The sequence below is a fragment of the Mobula birostris genome, chromosome 1 (assembly GCF_030028105.1).
Source record: "Mobula birostris isolate sMobBir1 chromosome 1, sMobBir1.hap1, whole genome shotgun sequence".
Lineage (NCBI taxonomy): Eukaryota > Metazoa > Chordata > Chondrichthyes > Myliobatiformes > Myliobatidae > Mobula > Mobula birostris.
This window is the reverse complement of record NC_092370.1, coordinates 33358225-33373155: the sequence shown is the minus strand read 5'-3', so window position 1 is coordinate 33373155 and position 14931 is coordinate 33358225. Positions and strand designations below refer to the sequence as shown.

Here is a 14931-nt window from a genome sequence, read left to right as displayed (position 1 = left end):
TAAAAGTGCAACAACTTCATCCATTTTATTTCTTATACTCCGTGCATTGAGGTGAAACATTTTCAGAATCAGAGTCAGGTTTATTATCACCAGCATATGACATGAAATTTGTTAACTTAGCAGCGGCAGTTCAATGCAATACCTAATATAGAAGAGAGGAAAAAATAAATAAATAAGTAAATCAAGTACAGTATACGCATATTGAATAGATTTTTAAAAGTGCAAAGAAATAAATACTGTATACTAAAAAAGATGTGTCTGCCACGACTCCAACATTCAGCATGAATGGCCATTTAACCTACACAGTACCCCTGACACAGTAAGAAACCCCCTCGCTGTGCGCTGCTCCCGCCACTGATTGGGCTGCCGGAATGACACCGTACGCCCACGAAGCTCACTTTTTAAACAAGCGCCGCCGACCTGTGAGAGACCCGAGAGAAACCGCCTTGCTGTGCGCTGCTCCGGCCATTGATTGGGCTACTGAAACATCTGGTCAGGCAACATCTGTGAAAAGAGCAACAGAGTTATTGTTGCAGGTAGAAGACCTCAAAGTTTTAGCTCTGCTTTCTTCCACAAATTATATCCGATATGATAAGTGTTTCCAGCATTTTTCAGATTAATGTTTTTGGTAAAGCACCAGTGATTAAACTTTTTCTTTCATGTTAACTCTTCTGAGTGAATGGAAATAATTTTGGGTAAATGGAAGCAGGTATTTAATGTTGATTGTATTGGGCTGCATAATCTATAATACGCATTGAACAGTTATACTAATTGCACCACATTTGTCACTAATTTAATTTGCAAATGATCATAATCTATAAAAATCTTAGATCAATGTTTTATTCAGTCCATCATTTTGTATCGCTGTTATTAGTTCAAAAAAATTTTTTTGTGAATTTTGGCGTTTCACAGAACAATGTTTTTCTTTTCATTTACTTGAAAACTTTGCCCATTTAATGCCTATTTCCTCTCACAACTCTAAGTGTACATGCGTTCCATCTCCACCCTTGTGACTAGGTTAGCAGACTCTTTTTCTGGGATGAGTAATCACGGTGCTGGCACGGTTAAAGTCACTATTCTTATATCAGTATTTTCTCTTTAGGATGAAACTGCACAGAAAAATTTTGATTTGTTAAAATTGAATTATGATAAGGAGAAGGTAAGCAAGTTTTCATGGTATCTGCACATCTAGTTAATTGTTCTGTTTGAAGGATGATATCTGAATTTTAATATATTTTATATTGTATTTTAGGAAAATACATCCTCAAGAATGGCAGATTCAAGAGATCTAGTAAAAGTTATTTCTAAAGCTTTTGCAATGCCTTTCCTAATAGCAGGATTTTTGAAGATTATAGGTGATCTAGCAGGATTAGCTGAACCTTTCTGCATTGATGGCATTCTCAGATTTGTGGATGCAGAGCCAAAAGAATTGGAGAAGGTAGGGTTTGTTTTTCTAAGCTGGTTCCACAGAGCACTAAATCTAGCTGTGTAAGCTAACTGCAAGTCAATGCATTCCTCTTTAGCAATGTGAAATGTTTCACGGGCATGTCACTGAATATTACAAACCTTTCTTACTCGGTCGCTTTCCGGATAGTACTTTAATTATACATAGCAAAGAACAAATTGATGCAGAAATATATGATTACTCATGAATTGTACCAAGAAATATCCTTTACATAAATTGCTAATGTGCAATTTTGAGATGGAGAGTTAAAATGCAAAAATTATTAAAAGAAACCACAGAAACTACAGAAATCAAAATCAACTACCCTTCAGAAAATAAATAACTAACAATGGAACATGTTCGCAATAGCTGTATTTGTTATCATCTTCTCAAATGCTGGAGACTTACTGCCAATAAGATCAATTTGAAGTTGAGGTTCAAGTTTATTTCCATTCATCTATACACATTTATACACCTAAATGGAACATTGTTCCTCTGGGGCCAAGGTGCAAAACCATTAGACCAAAAATATTGGGGCAGAATTAGGCTATTTGGTGCATCTAGTCTGCTCAGTCATTCCTTCATGACTGATTTACTAACCCTCTCAACTGCATTCTCCTGCCTTCTCCCCATAACCTTTGATGCCCTGATTAATCAAGAACCTATCAACCTCCGCCTTAAGTATACCCAGTGAACTGGCCTGCACAACTGTCTGTGGCAATGAATTCCACAGATTTACCACCCTCCGGCTAATAAAAGAAAACTTTCATCCTCTAAATCATCTCAATTCTGAGGCTGTGCCCTCTGATCCTAGACTCCCTCACTATTGGAAGCATCCTCCCCACATCCACGCAACACACACAAAATGTTGGTTGGAGGAAGTTAGCAGGTCAGGCAGCACCTATGGAAAAGAGTACAGTCAGCGTCTCGGGTCGAGATGCCATCTGCACTCTTTTCCATAGATGCTGCCTGGCCTTCTGAGTTCCTCCAGCATTTTGTGTGTGTCCTTTGCACCAATTCTTCAGCTATACAGTCGTCTGCCAGATCATCCTATTTACCCTCACTGGCACGTGGCACAGGCAGCAATCCAGAGATTACTACCCTGGAGGTCCTGCTTTCAGCTTTCTGCCTAACTCCCTATATTCTCTCTTCAGGACCTCCTCCCTTTTCCAACCTATGTCAATGGTACATTATGTACCACAACCTCCGCCTGTTTGCCCTCTCCCTTTAGAATAAAACACTCCGTACATATAGTTACAATCCAGCACATACAGCCACAAAATAATACTAATAATAATTCCCTGAATGACATAGCCTGGAGATTGACAGATTGACATAAAGTGCAAGGTGCATGTTAATGTGAGAGAGTATAATGTTACTGGTACTATTATAATAAACCCCAGCAGTAGTATATGAAGCAGCAGCAGCAATAAAAGATTGAAAGTGACCAGTGCAGGATGAGTGTGTCATTGAGTTGCAAGGAGAGAGGAGGGGAATAACAGGGTATTCAAAGAGGGTGTACATGTGTGCTGGGTAGCAGCAGAGTGTTAAGAAGTTTAACAGCCTGTGGGAAGAAGCTGCTACCCAGGCTGATAATTCTAGCTGTTAACGCTGTGGTTGAGAGAAGGAGGCCCAAGAGTTTGTGGGAGGATGTTCTGGCCTTCCTGGAGAAACCTTAAAAAAAAATGCATTTTGGTATTTTTCAGTAATTTTTTTGTGTTCAGTCAGCTCTGCTAGAATTGTGCATCTAACCTGGCCACAAAGGTGATCTCAAATCTCTCTTAATTTAGATAAACTGTCTGTATTGCCAAGTGCAAGGATGCTTTTCATTGACATCTCATCTTGACAAGCTGTCAATTTAAAACTGTGCTCATTCGCTAAAGCTAGCTTTTCTTTCTTAAAGGGTTTGGGGCTGCAGCTGCATTTTATCTGTTGTCGACAGTTACTCAAGATTATGGGCAATGAAGTGACGAGGAATTACTGGTTTTCTGAAGACAGGAAACCACAGATGCTATTATCTAGAGTGAATAAAAAAAACTACAGGAGGAACTATTAACTCAGACAGCTTTCACTCATCATCCTTCTTTCTGATCAGACACCAAAACTTTGTGGTCTCCACCATACCTTCCCTGCCTCTGTTGCTGTCTCCACATTCCCTCCCTCACTTGCCTGGATCTGCCCATTGACCCTCTTGACCTGCATCCACTTGTCACTCGTAGGCCAACTCTTCCTTCAATCCTCCCTCTTGCTTCTTCATGCTGGCTAACTTCCCTTTACTTCACACTCTTGAGTTCTGATGCAAAATATAGACTTTCCCTTTGCCTCCACAAATGCTGTCAGACCTGCCGAGTTCCTCTAGTAGTTTGCTTTTTTTCCTTAGCTACTAGTCTTCTTGCTGCTGCTTTTAGAGGAAGCCAGCAGGAACATTTTCTAGTTTACTTTGTGACGGGAAGATCTCCGTGAACTGGCACTACTGTAGGTATACTACAGGCATAGCTCCAGTTTATCACTGTAGTCCCAGTTTATGATAGAAAATGGTGCAGTGATCTCCAGTAAGTCCAGCAACACTTCTAATGTTAAGTAATTTAGTTCAAACAAATTCTGTGAATTTTTCCTCTACTGGCTCTGCAAAAATATTTGGTGGACAAATGATTGCCAAATGAGCCAAAAGAGGTCTAAAGACCAACACATCTAACTTTAGACAATAAGGCAAAGCTGATGGGAATTTGAGTATCATTTGTGAAAGCTGTGTGCTGATTGTTTTTATTTTTTATTCATGGAGTAGGCTTTTCCAGCCCTTGGAGCCTCACCACCTCAGCAACCCCTGATCCAACCCTCATCTCATCATGGGACAATTTTTACAAGGGGAATAGAATATAAAAGCAAGGAGATAATGCTGAGCTTTTGTATGACACTAGTCAGGCCACACTTGGAGTATTGACAACAGTTTTGGGTCCCATATCTCAGAAAAGATGTGTTGTCATTGGAGAGAGTCCGGAGGAGGTTCACAAGGATGATTCCGGGAATGAAGGGGTTGACATATGAGGAGCATTTGGCAGCTTTGGGTCTGTACTCACTGGAATTTAGAAGAATGCGGGGGGATCTCACTGAAACCTACCAAATGTTGAAAGGACTAGATAAGGTAGATATGGAGAGGACGTTTCCCGTGGTGGGGGTATCCAGAACTAGGGGGCACAGCCTCAAAATTGAGGGGCAATCCTTTAGACAGAGGTAAGGAGGAAATTTTTTAGCCAGAGTAGTGAATCTGTGGAATGCTGTGCCACAGACTGCAGTGGAGGCCAAGTCCGTGCATATACTTAAGGCAGAAGTTGGTCGTTTCCTAGTTGATCAGAGCATCAAAAGATATGGAGAGATGGCAGGAGTATGAGGTTGAGTGGGATCTGGAATCAATCATGACGGAATATTGGGGCTAAATGGCCTATTTCTACTCCAATATCTTATGGACCAATTAACCTACCAACAGGTATATCTTTTGCCCCCCCCCCACCCCCAGCTGTAATAGTGTCATGCTAACCTCTATGCTACCATGGTGCCTGGTTGTGTAGATTCAGTAAGTGACTTTTTAGAAGTACATGGCATCTAACTGGGGCAGCATGGTAGTGTAGTGGTTGGCATAACACCATTACAGCAGCCAGTAGTAACATTGGGGTTCAATTCCTGCTGCTGTTTCTAAGGAGTTTGTGCGTTCTCCCTCCTGGACTATCTGAGTATTCTCCCACATCCTGAAGCCATACAAGTTAGGTTAGTAAGCTTTGGGCATGCTCTGTTGGCACTGGAAACGTAGCTTACCCCCAGCCCAATCTTCGCTGATTTAATTTGACACAAATGACACATTTCACTGTGTGTTTCAATCTACATGTGACAATCAAGCTCATCTTTAAAGAAAATCTTTAATTAAACAGAATCTTAGTTTGGTCAAAGATTCCATATTATGATGTATAGTAAATGATGCCTGATTTCATTGTATTGAATCACTGGGAGTACCTATTAAACACCAATGCTATATAATTTGTTACTTAGAACTTGCATGTAACAGTTTACTGTTGACCTGAGCTTTGTGATTTTCACTTTGGATTTCCCAAAGACGTTTTTATCTCTGTGAAATTTTCCTCCCTCACCCCCATATTTTTAGAGAACAAATCATTGAGCTGGAGTATGTTCACATTACCTCATCCTCATGACCCCTTTTGCTGCACAGGCCTATATAGGCTTATGGGTTCTCTCTAACTGCAGCCTGAGATAGCCCTGTGAACAGTCCATGAACAGTGACTTTAATTCAAGCAACATTTCTAAAGCTCCTCACTTGAACCCCATTGATGGTGTTTCAGTAATTTCCAAAGCCTTTGATAACCAGAGCTTCTTAAAACACAGTTGAAGTAAATTTCCAATATAGATACAGCACTGGCATTTATCCAACAATTTGGATAATTGCCTACAACAGGAATTCTGCAGATGCTGGAAATTCAAGCAACACACATTAAAGCTGCTGGTGGACGCAGCAGGCCAGGCAGCATCTCTAGGAAGAGGTACAGTCGACGTTTCAAGCCGAGACCCTTCATCAGTCCTGACGAAGGGTCTCGGCCTGAAATGTCGACTGTACCTCTTCCTAGAGATGCTGCCTGGCCTGCTGTGTTCACCAGCAACTTTGATGTGTGTTGGATAATTGTCTAGGTATGTTCTGCTCTTTAAAAGTAGGGTATATCTAATCCAGCCAATTACCACCCAATCCACTCTTAATTTTCAACAATGTGATGGAACCTGGGGGAACATTGCGAATGAACTTTACTTGGTACCATTTACGTACTTCCTGATGCCCGTTTCACCAGGACCACTCGGCTCCAAACTTGCACCAAAATTCTAAAATTCAGGTGAGAGTTACTGCCCGAGACATCAGGGTGTCTTGGAGTCATTGGACATTGAAGTGGTTGGAGTCATACAAAAGAAAGTTAACAATTGGTGGTTCACCATCCCCACTGAGGACATCCCTCATGCAATATTCTTGGCCTAGTTACCTTAATATGTTTCACCAATATCCTTCCTTCCACTGAAGTAAATTTCCAAAGACAAGAGCGTTCTACACTTGCAAACATTCTACACTTTGCACTAGCAAACGAATCAGCAAGAACTAAACTACATTCAGGCACAATCTGATAAGTGACAGGTAAACACTCATTTCAAAAGAACCAAGCAAATACCATCTCCTGCAAACGAGAATATAACTACCTACACTTGACATTCACTGTCATTACTATTACCAGGCCTACACCATAATGATGATAAGCTCATGTCTGACGTATCTCATAGAATTTTTTGAGGATGTAACTAGTAGGGTGGATAGGGGAGAACCAGTGGATGTGGTATATTCGGATTTTCAAAAGGCTTTTGACACGGTCCCACACAGCAGATTAGTGTGCAAACTTAAAGCACACGGTATTGGGGGTAAGGTATTGGTGTGGGTGGAGAGTTGGTTAGCAGACAAGAAGCAAAGAGTGGGAATAAACGGGACCTTTTCAGAATGGCAGGCAGTGACTAGTGGGGTACCGCAAGGCTCAGTGCTGGGACCCCAGTTGTTTACAATATATATTAATGACTTAGATGAGGGAATTAAATGCAGCATCTCCAAGTTTGCAGATGACATGAAGCTGGGCGGCAGTGTTAGCTGTGAGGAGGATGCTAAGAGGATGCAGGGTGACTTGGATAGGTTAGGTGAGTGGGCAAATTCATGGCAGATGCAATTTAATGTGGATAAATGTGAAGTTATCCACTTTAGTGGCAAAAATAGGAAAACAGATTATTATCTGAATGGTGGCCGATTAGGAAAAGGGGAGGTGCAACAAGACCTGGGTGTCATTATACACCAGTCATTGAAAGTGGGCATGCAGGTACAGCAGGCGGTGAAAAAGGCGAATGGTATGCTGGCATTCATAGCAAGAGGATTCGAGTACAGGAGCAGGGAGGTACTACTGCAGTTGGACAAGGCCTTGGTGAGACCATACCTGGAGTATTGTGTGCAGTTTTGGTCCCCTAATCTGAGGAAAGACATCCTTGCCATAGAGGGAGTACAAAGAAGGTTCACCAGATTGATTCCTGGGATGGCAGGGCTTTCATATGAAGAAAGACTGGATGAACTGGGCTTGTACTCGTTGGAATTTAGAAGATTGAGGGGGGATCTGATTGAAACGTATAAAATCCTAAAGGGATTGGACAGGCTAGATGCAGGAAGATTGTTCCCGATGTTGGGGAAGTCCAGAACGAGGGGTCACAGTTTGAGGATAGAGGGGAAGCCTTTTAGGACTGAGATTAGGAAAAACTTCTTCACACAGAGAGTGGTGAATCTGTGGAATTCTCTGCCATAGGAAACAGTTGAGGGCAGTTCATTGGCTATATTTAAGAGGGAGTTAGATATGGCCCTTGTGGCTAAAGGGATCAGGGGGTATGGAGGGAAGGCTGGTACAGGGTTCTGAGTTGGATGATTAGCAATGATCATAATAAATGGCGGTGCAGGCTCGAAGGGCCGAATGGCCTACTCCTGCACTTAGTTTCTATGTTTCTATGACGATCTAAAAGCTAAATGTAAAACAGAAAATCTACATGCTCAACTAAATGTATCTGTTTGTGGAGGTAATGGGCAAATTTAATAAATTATAATAGTGTTCTATATCCTAATTTTACTTAGGGAGTACATTTTGTGAGTTTCTGGGAATTTACTAATAATGGCTACATTTTGGCATTCTTGATGCTGTGCGCAGTGCTCTTTCGTCACCTCTGCCAACAGACAGCTTTCTACATTGTTATTCGAGATGGAATACGTATAAAATCAGGTCTGCAGGTAAGATTCTTTCAGTTTATTCTGTTCTCCCCTCAATGAATTTTCTCCTTCCTCCTCTAAGTGTTGACTTTTTTCCCTTGGACTTTGATATTAGGACATAGAATATTACATCACAGAATAGGCTCTTTAGCCAACAATGTTGTACTGATGTTTTAACCTACTCTTAGATCAGTCTAACCCTTCCCTCCCACGTAGCCCTCCATTTTTCCATCATCCATGTGCCAATCTAAGGGTTTCTTAAATGTTCCTAATATATCTGCCTCCACCAGCACCACATCTGCCAGTATGTTCTATGCACCTACCACTCTCCATGTTTTAAAAAAACATAACTCTGACATTCCCCCTTTACTTCCCTCCAATTACCCTAAAATATTGTGCCCATCATTTTAGCCCTTTCTAGTGTCCATCCGCTAGATGTGGGTCTCTTACCATCCTGTACACCTCTATCAAGTCACTTCTTGCCCTTCTTCGCTTCAAAGAGGAAAACCCCCAGCTCGCTCAACCTGTCCTCATAAGACATGCTCTCTAATCCAGCCAGATCCTAGTAAATCTGCTCTGCATCCTCTTTACAATTTCCACATCCTTTCTATAATGAGGTGACCAGAACTGAACCAAATATTCCAAATGTGGTCTAACCAGGGTTTTACAGAGCTGCAACATTACCTCGTGGCTCTTGAACTCAAACTACCGTCTAGTGAAGGTCAACACTCCGTATGCATTCTCAACAACCCTGTCAACTTGTGCAGCAGCTTTGAGAGATCTGTGGATGTGGACCCCATGATCTCTCTGTTCTTCCCCACTGCTAAGAATCCTGCCATTAACCCCATTTTCTGCCTTCAAATTCAACGTGAAACTTTTCACACTTTTTAGATTATGAGAACACTCAGTCCTCTTTTATTGCCATTTAGAAATGCATACATGCATTAAGAAATGATATCACAGAAAACAAGACAGACCAAAGACTAACACCAACAGAACCACATAATTATAACATATAGTTACAACAGTGCAAAGCAATACCATAATTTGATAAAGAACAGACCATAGGCACAGTAAAAAAAAGTTCTCAAAGACCCAAGTCAATCGACTCCCGAGTCCCCGATAGCAGGCGGCAAAAGGGAGAAACTCCCTGCCATAAACCTCCAGGCACCATCAACTTGCCGATGCCTTGGAAGCAGCCGACCCCAGCCGACCCTGAGTCCATCCATCCAAAAACTCCGAGCTTCCAACCAGCCTCTCCGATGCAGCCTCCGGAGCGCCATCCTCTGTCGAGTGCCTTCGACCTCTCCCCGGCCACTGAAACACACAAAGCCAAGGATTTCGGGGCCTTCAGCTCCAGAGATTCCGGTTACCACACAGTAGCAGCGGTGGCAAAGCAGACATTTCAGAAGTTTTCCAGATGTTCCGCTTTCTCCATCAAATCAGGATTGTGCACGGTCCCCTACTTAACAGATAACAGATATCCATCACCGGAGTGGCCGCGCGCACTGTCGTCGCACCACCATCTTCTCCAGGTTGAACTCTATCTGCCAGACCAGTGGTCACTTCTGTGTTTTAAGCAAAAGGTAACCTTTCTTTAACAGACACACAGGAAAATACAGATGCTGGAATTTGGAGGAACAAATAATCTGTTGGAGGAACTTAGCCAGTTGAGCAGCTGATGGAGAAAGAAATGGTCAACATTTTGGGTTGAAACCCTAAATCAACTCAAAGGATCAGCAATTTCTGTTCTTCCACAGATACCACTAGATTTACTGAGTTACCCCTGTAGATTATTTGTTGGCCGTTCTTAAAGTTTATAGTTATATGTGATTTAATGCTATGATTTAATGTAAGGAAATTGTTTGAGATCAGCAGGGTCTTTGGATAGTTCTGAAGTGCTCAACCAAGTGTCAATATCCCAGTCCCTTTCCCCTTAATATAAAATAAAAGGGGAAAATGTGGGAGGTATTTAATAGGTGTAGAGAGAAATGCAGAGCTGACGTTTCAGCTTGGTGACCATTTATGAGAATTTGTATTAGAACTTCAGTCTCCCCTCTTCTTATCCCTTGTTCCGTTTCTTTCTCATGGAGGAATGAGGAAGGGTGGGGAAACAAAAGTAAGAGATTAACTAGCTGAGCAAGGTTGGGTGCACAAAATTTCAGCAAACAGACAGGTTAAAAGTTTTTCAGGGACTGGGAAATACAACAACTAAAGGGATGTGCTGTAAGCACATATAATTCTAGTAGTTTAATGATTATTCCAGAACTACTTCAAGCAGAAGAAACTGGTGTGCATCACCACCCCAGCCTCTCCCAGTAAATTTCTTACCCCAACCCTCTCCATTAACTATTGTCTGTCCTTCTAGCCTTGCCACAGTTTCCAAACATCTTCCACTGTCCATTGTCTTTTCTCAACTCCCAATCCCAAAACTCAAGACGGGTTTCTGCCCTGAGGCCTGTGCGATTTGTTACAGATTGGGCTTTGCCGCTCTCTTCTATTCACACGTACCAGCTCCGATGTTCTGAATTGCCATGTGCCATAAACTTCAGCTGCTGCCTTTTAAGACTGTCTTTCTTCTCTGACAGCCTGCAAGTTTTCTTTTTGACTGATTGTCAGGCAGTGAAAGAGTTTAATTATTTTAACATTAAATTCAGCAGTACATCTGCTTTCCACTTTGCTAGGCCTTACTAAGTTTTCAGACGTTGACCCCCACCATATGTCGTCACCAATGTGCTGCTCTCATTGGTATTCTTCATGGCTTTGATTAAGTCGCGTTTATATTTCACACAGAAACTTCACACTTTAAAAAAAAATTACCTCACCTACAATGACAATACTTCCCATCCACTCATCTTCCACCATCAAAATGCACAAGGGCTACGAACACCTGCAGATTCCCCTCTCAGTCACACACCATCCTGACTTAGCGATATATCACTGGTCCTTCATGTTCACTAAGTTAAAACCTGGAATTTGCTAACTAACAACACTGAGTCTACTTCTAGCTGAAGAACTCCACTACTTTAAAACTAAAGCTCATCCCCACCTCCTTAAGGGCAGTTAGTAATAAGCAACAAATCAGTCAGCAAGAGCCCCATGCTACGAAGTGAATACATTTTTAAAAATCAGAAATATGAATGTATTTCCATATTATTTTTCTAGGCCATGATTTATTTGAAAGCATTGTCACTGCCATTGTGGGTCTTCAATGGAGATCATCTGACGACGGGCCAGATTATCAATTACATGTCAGTGGATACTTACCAAATAATGATGGTGGCTTTTTTAGGATTCTATATCATTTCAATTCCAATACAGGTATGTCAAATTTATAGAAAGCTAAATAAGCAGATTGATTTTTGTAGGAAAAGTATGACAAGCTGGCCTTTCCTCATTGGGGTTACTAGAATACTAGATTATGCATAAATAATTTGGAAGAATTGCAGCTGTCTCCCCTTAAACACGCTGGAACCACACACAGGGTAGCAGACACCAACAGAATCAACAAACTCATTCGTAAGGCCAGTGATGTTGTGGGGATGGAACTGGACTCTCTGAAGGTGGTGTCTGAAAAGAGGATGCTGTCCAAGTTGCATGCCATCTTGAACAATGTCTCCCATCCACTACATAATGTACTGGTTGGGCACAGGAGTACATTCAGCCAGAGACTCATTCCACCGAGATGCAACACAGAGCGTCATAGGAAGTCATTCCTGCCTGTGGCCATCAAACTTTACAAATCCTCCCTTGGAGGGTCAGACACCCTGAGCCAATAGGCTGGTCCTGGACTTATTTCCTGGCATAATTTACATATTACTTTTTAATTATTTATGGTTTTATTACTATTTAATTATTTATGGTGCAACTGTAACAAAAACCAATTTCCCTCGGGATCAATACTCAAAGTATGACTATGACTACTATGAGGATATGGACCATAGAAATAAAATTATTATTGAAGAAATTTTATTTAGAAATATGGCCTTACTTTTATACTATAATAGTTCTGCTAAATCATGTCTAAAACATCTGATTTAATAATATTTGCAACTGAAATAAAAATAAACCTGTACGTCTGTGCCCTACTAAATGTACTTTCGGAAAGTGCATTTCTGCACTTTCAAAAAGTTTTTTTTTCAAAAAGGAATGTACCTACAAAAAGATTTGAACCATATTGTGATGCATATTGGGAATCTGTGGGATTATGTTCCTAGTGACAGATAAACAATCAATTCAGCTCCATTAGTCATTTACAAGTGGGTTTCCTTTGAAACTCATTTTGTTGTAGTTGCTCAGGAAATTGAAATGAGCAATTTTTATTGAGATAAGTAATTTTTACTGAAAGTAGAACCCATCAATGACCTGTTTTTTTTTTGAAAAGGCAATACCTTTAGTGATAAGCCTTGCCCACAAATACTTTGACAGTCATCAAAGTAAGTCATATATTCATGCATATTAACTGTCAAAATATTTTAAATGTTTTTTCAAAATGGTTTTGAAAGCAAAAGCACATTAAAAAATCATTATTATAAAAACATTGTCAACAAAATTAAAGTAAAACCAATTAGAACATTTTCAAAAATTAAATACATTGAGTTAGATCAGTTTATATCATTATATCAATTTAGTAAGAGTCACTGAAATGTATTAAGGGAGTGCAATGTCTGGGATGCTGCAAGAACTTGACCTTTCACCATCAAGTGTCAGAATAGAACTGTAATTAGCTAAATCTTCCAGGGGAGTTTGAAACATCCACATTCGTGTAAACTTATAGGGAGTTCCAAGCTTCCTAACAGTTACATAGGGAATGCCAACAGTTCAGATAGAACTGTAGACATTTTACTGGAGAAATGTAAGCCTTTTGTTACTAATAACTATCCATCAATTTCTTCACACTTCTCTCATGAAAAGTTGAGAAGTAAAACACTAACTACTGATGAGTTCAAGTTAATCTCAATAACTTGAGATTCCCATTTTTAATTGAAAAGCCTCAACTTGCTGAAGCAATCTCAGTGGTAGTGTCTGAAGATTATAAAGCGTACATTTTGAAACCTTTAATTTTCCTGGAAATTTCCAGAATTGATCAATTTTGTGACAAAATAGCAAACTTTCCATATTTTGTCAGGGGTATTGAAGAAAATTAATAAGTAACCAACTGTTGCAAAAAATCCACTAGTGTAGAAAGAGCTGAAGTTCTGCAACAACAGTCGAAATATTCAAATGTCACAGGGAATAATAAAGGGCAATGTTTATCATCCATTAAGTCACCAATATGGTGTTTATTTTTGGCACAGCTAACCACATTCCCCAAATTTGCATATCATCTTTACTTTGAATGGTATTATTGTGGGTTTGTCAAAATACTGGAGTTCCCTTACCAATGCTACTTTGGATGTACCATAATCCCATAAACTGCATCAATTCAAGAAGGCATCTTAGGCCCATCTTTTCAGGGGTAATTGGGGATGGACAATGAATGCTATGACTGCTAACAATCACCACGTATTTAAAGAAAAAAAGGAGAGGGAATTTCAGATTCAGACAAGTTTATTTGTCAGAAACACGAGTGTATGATGAGATTCCCTTGCTCTCTTGAGCACACGGTATAGATAGTAAATAATAAATACAGCAAGTATAAATCAACAGAATGGTAGAAAGATGGTGGTGCAATTTGAAGTAGTACAAAAAAAATGCTGAAGTGACAAGAGCAGGATAACTGAGTGATGTAGAATTAATCATTCCGAGATTGTCGCAGTACTACTCAGAAGGGGATATGAAAGAGGTGACTTGTTCAGAAGTTAAGTCTTAACTGCACAGAAGAAGCTGTTCTTGAGTCTAATCATTCAGGCTATCAAACTCTTGCGTCTTCTCCCAGAAGACAGAAGATAAAAAAGAAGTGGCCAGAATGACAGGCATCGTTGACAATACTATTTGCCTTCCTGAAAGAACGCACTGTGAATATGGACTGGATTTTAAAGCCTGTATTTCGATTACAATTGCATAAACCATTTATTATTTATATATTATTTAATTAATTTTCTATTTAATGTATTACTTGTATCTTGATTTCAGGTTATTCTGACAATTCTGCTACTCTATCTACAACTGGGGTACAGTGCTTTGATAGGAGTCTCTATCATTATCCTGCTCACCCCTCTGCAGTACTTCATCGCGAAAAAATTTATTTCTATTCAACAAGAAACAATGAAGTGTTCAGATGACAGGATCAAGAAATCCCATGAAATGCTGCAGAACATAAAGGTAACGACTGCTACTCAAGGTTAATCAAATCCAATTCTGCATTCCTTTTTTAACTTGGAGAAACAATACACATAAAACTATTATCCTGGAGAATTCAATTCACCAATTCTGATGTTAAAAGAATCCGGTTTACTTTACTGTCGTACAAAGATGCCATTTCATTCTGACTTGAATATTAGCTTAACGGACCACCTGGATCAGTTATTTGAATATGGAATATGTAATCAGGTTTAAGGTGAGAGGTAGACGTTTGGAAGAGATCTGAAGGGAACTATTTTGCACAAGAGCTGGTTGGAGTCTGGAAAACATTACCTGAGGAGGTGGTGTAGACAGGGACTCTCAGGACAGTTAAGAAACATGTAGACAAGTACTTCAATTGTCAAGGCATAGGAGG

The 14931-nt window shown here is 40.3% G+C and overlaps 1 protein-coding gene across 2 annotated transcripts in view; it reads left to right on the top strand.

The window, feature by feature from the left end:
* Positions 1 to 14931, top strand: part of LOC140195453 (ATP-binding cassette sub-family C member 9-like) — a 172138-nt gene that overhangs the window by 62798 nt on the left and 94409 nt on the right. For both annotated transcript variants that reach the window (XM_072253779.1, XM_072253770.1), the window contains exons 5-9: positions 1103 to 1159; positions 1253 to 1438; positions 8142 to 8294; positions 11439 to 11594; positions 14349 to 14537. In XM_072253779.1, the coding sequence (XP_072109880.1) occupies positions 1103 to 1159; positions 1253 to 1438; positions 8142 to 8294; positions 11439 to 11594; positions 14349 to 14537 (741 nt within the window). The remainder of the gene's footprint in view (positions 1 to 1102; positions 1160 to 1252; positions 1439 to 8141; positions 8295 to 11438; positions 11595 to 14348; positions 14538 to 14931) is intronic.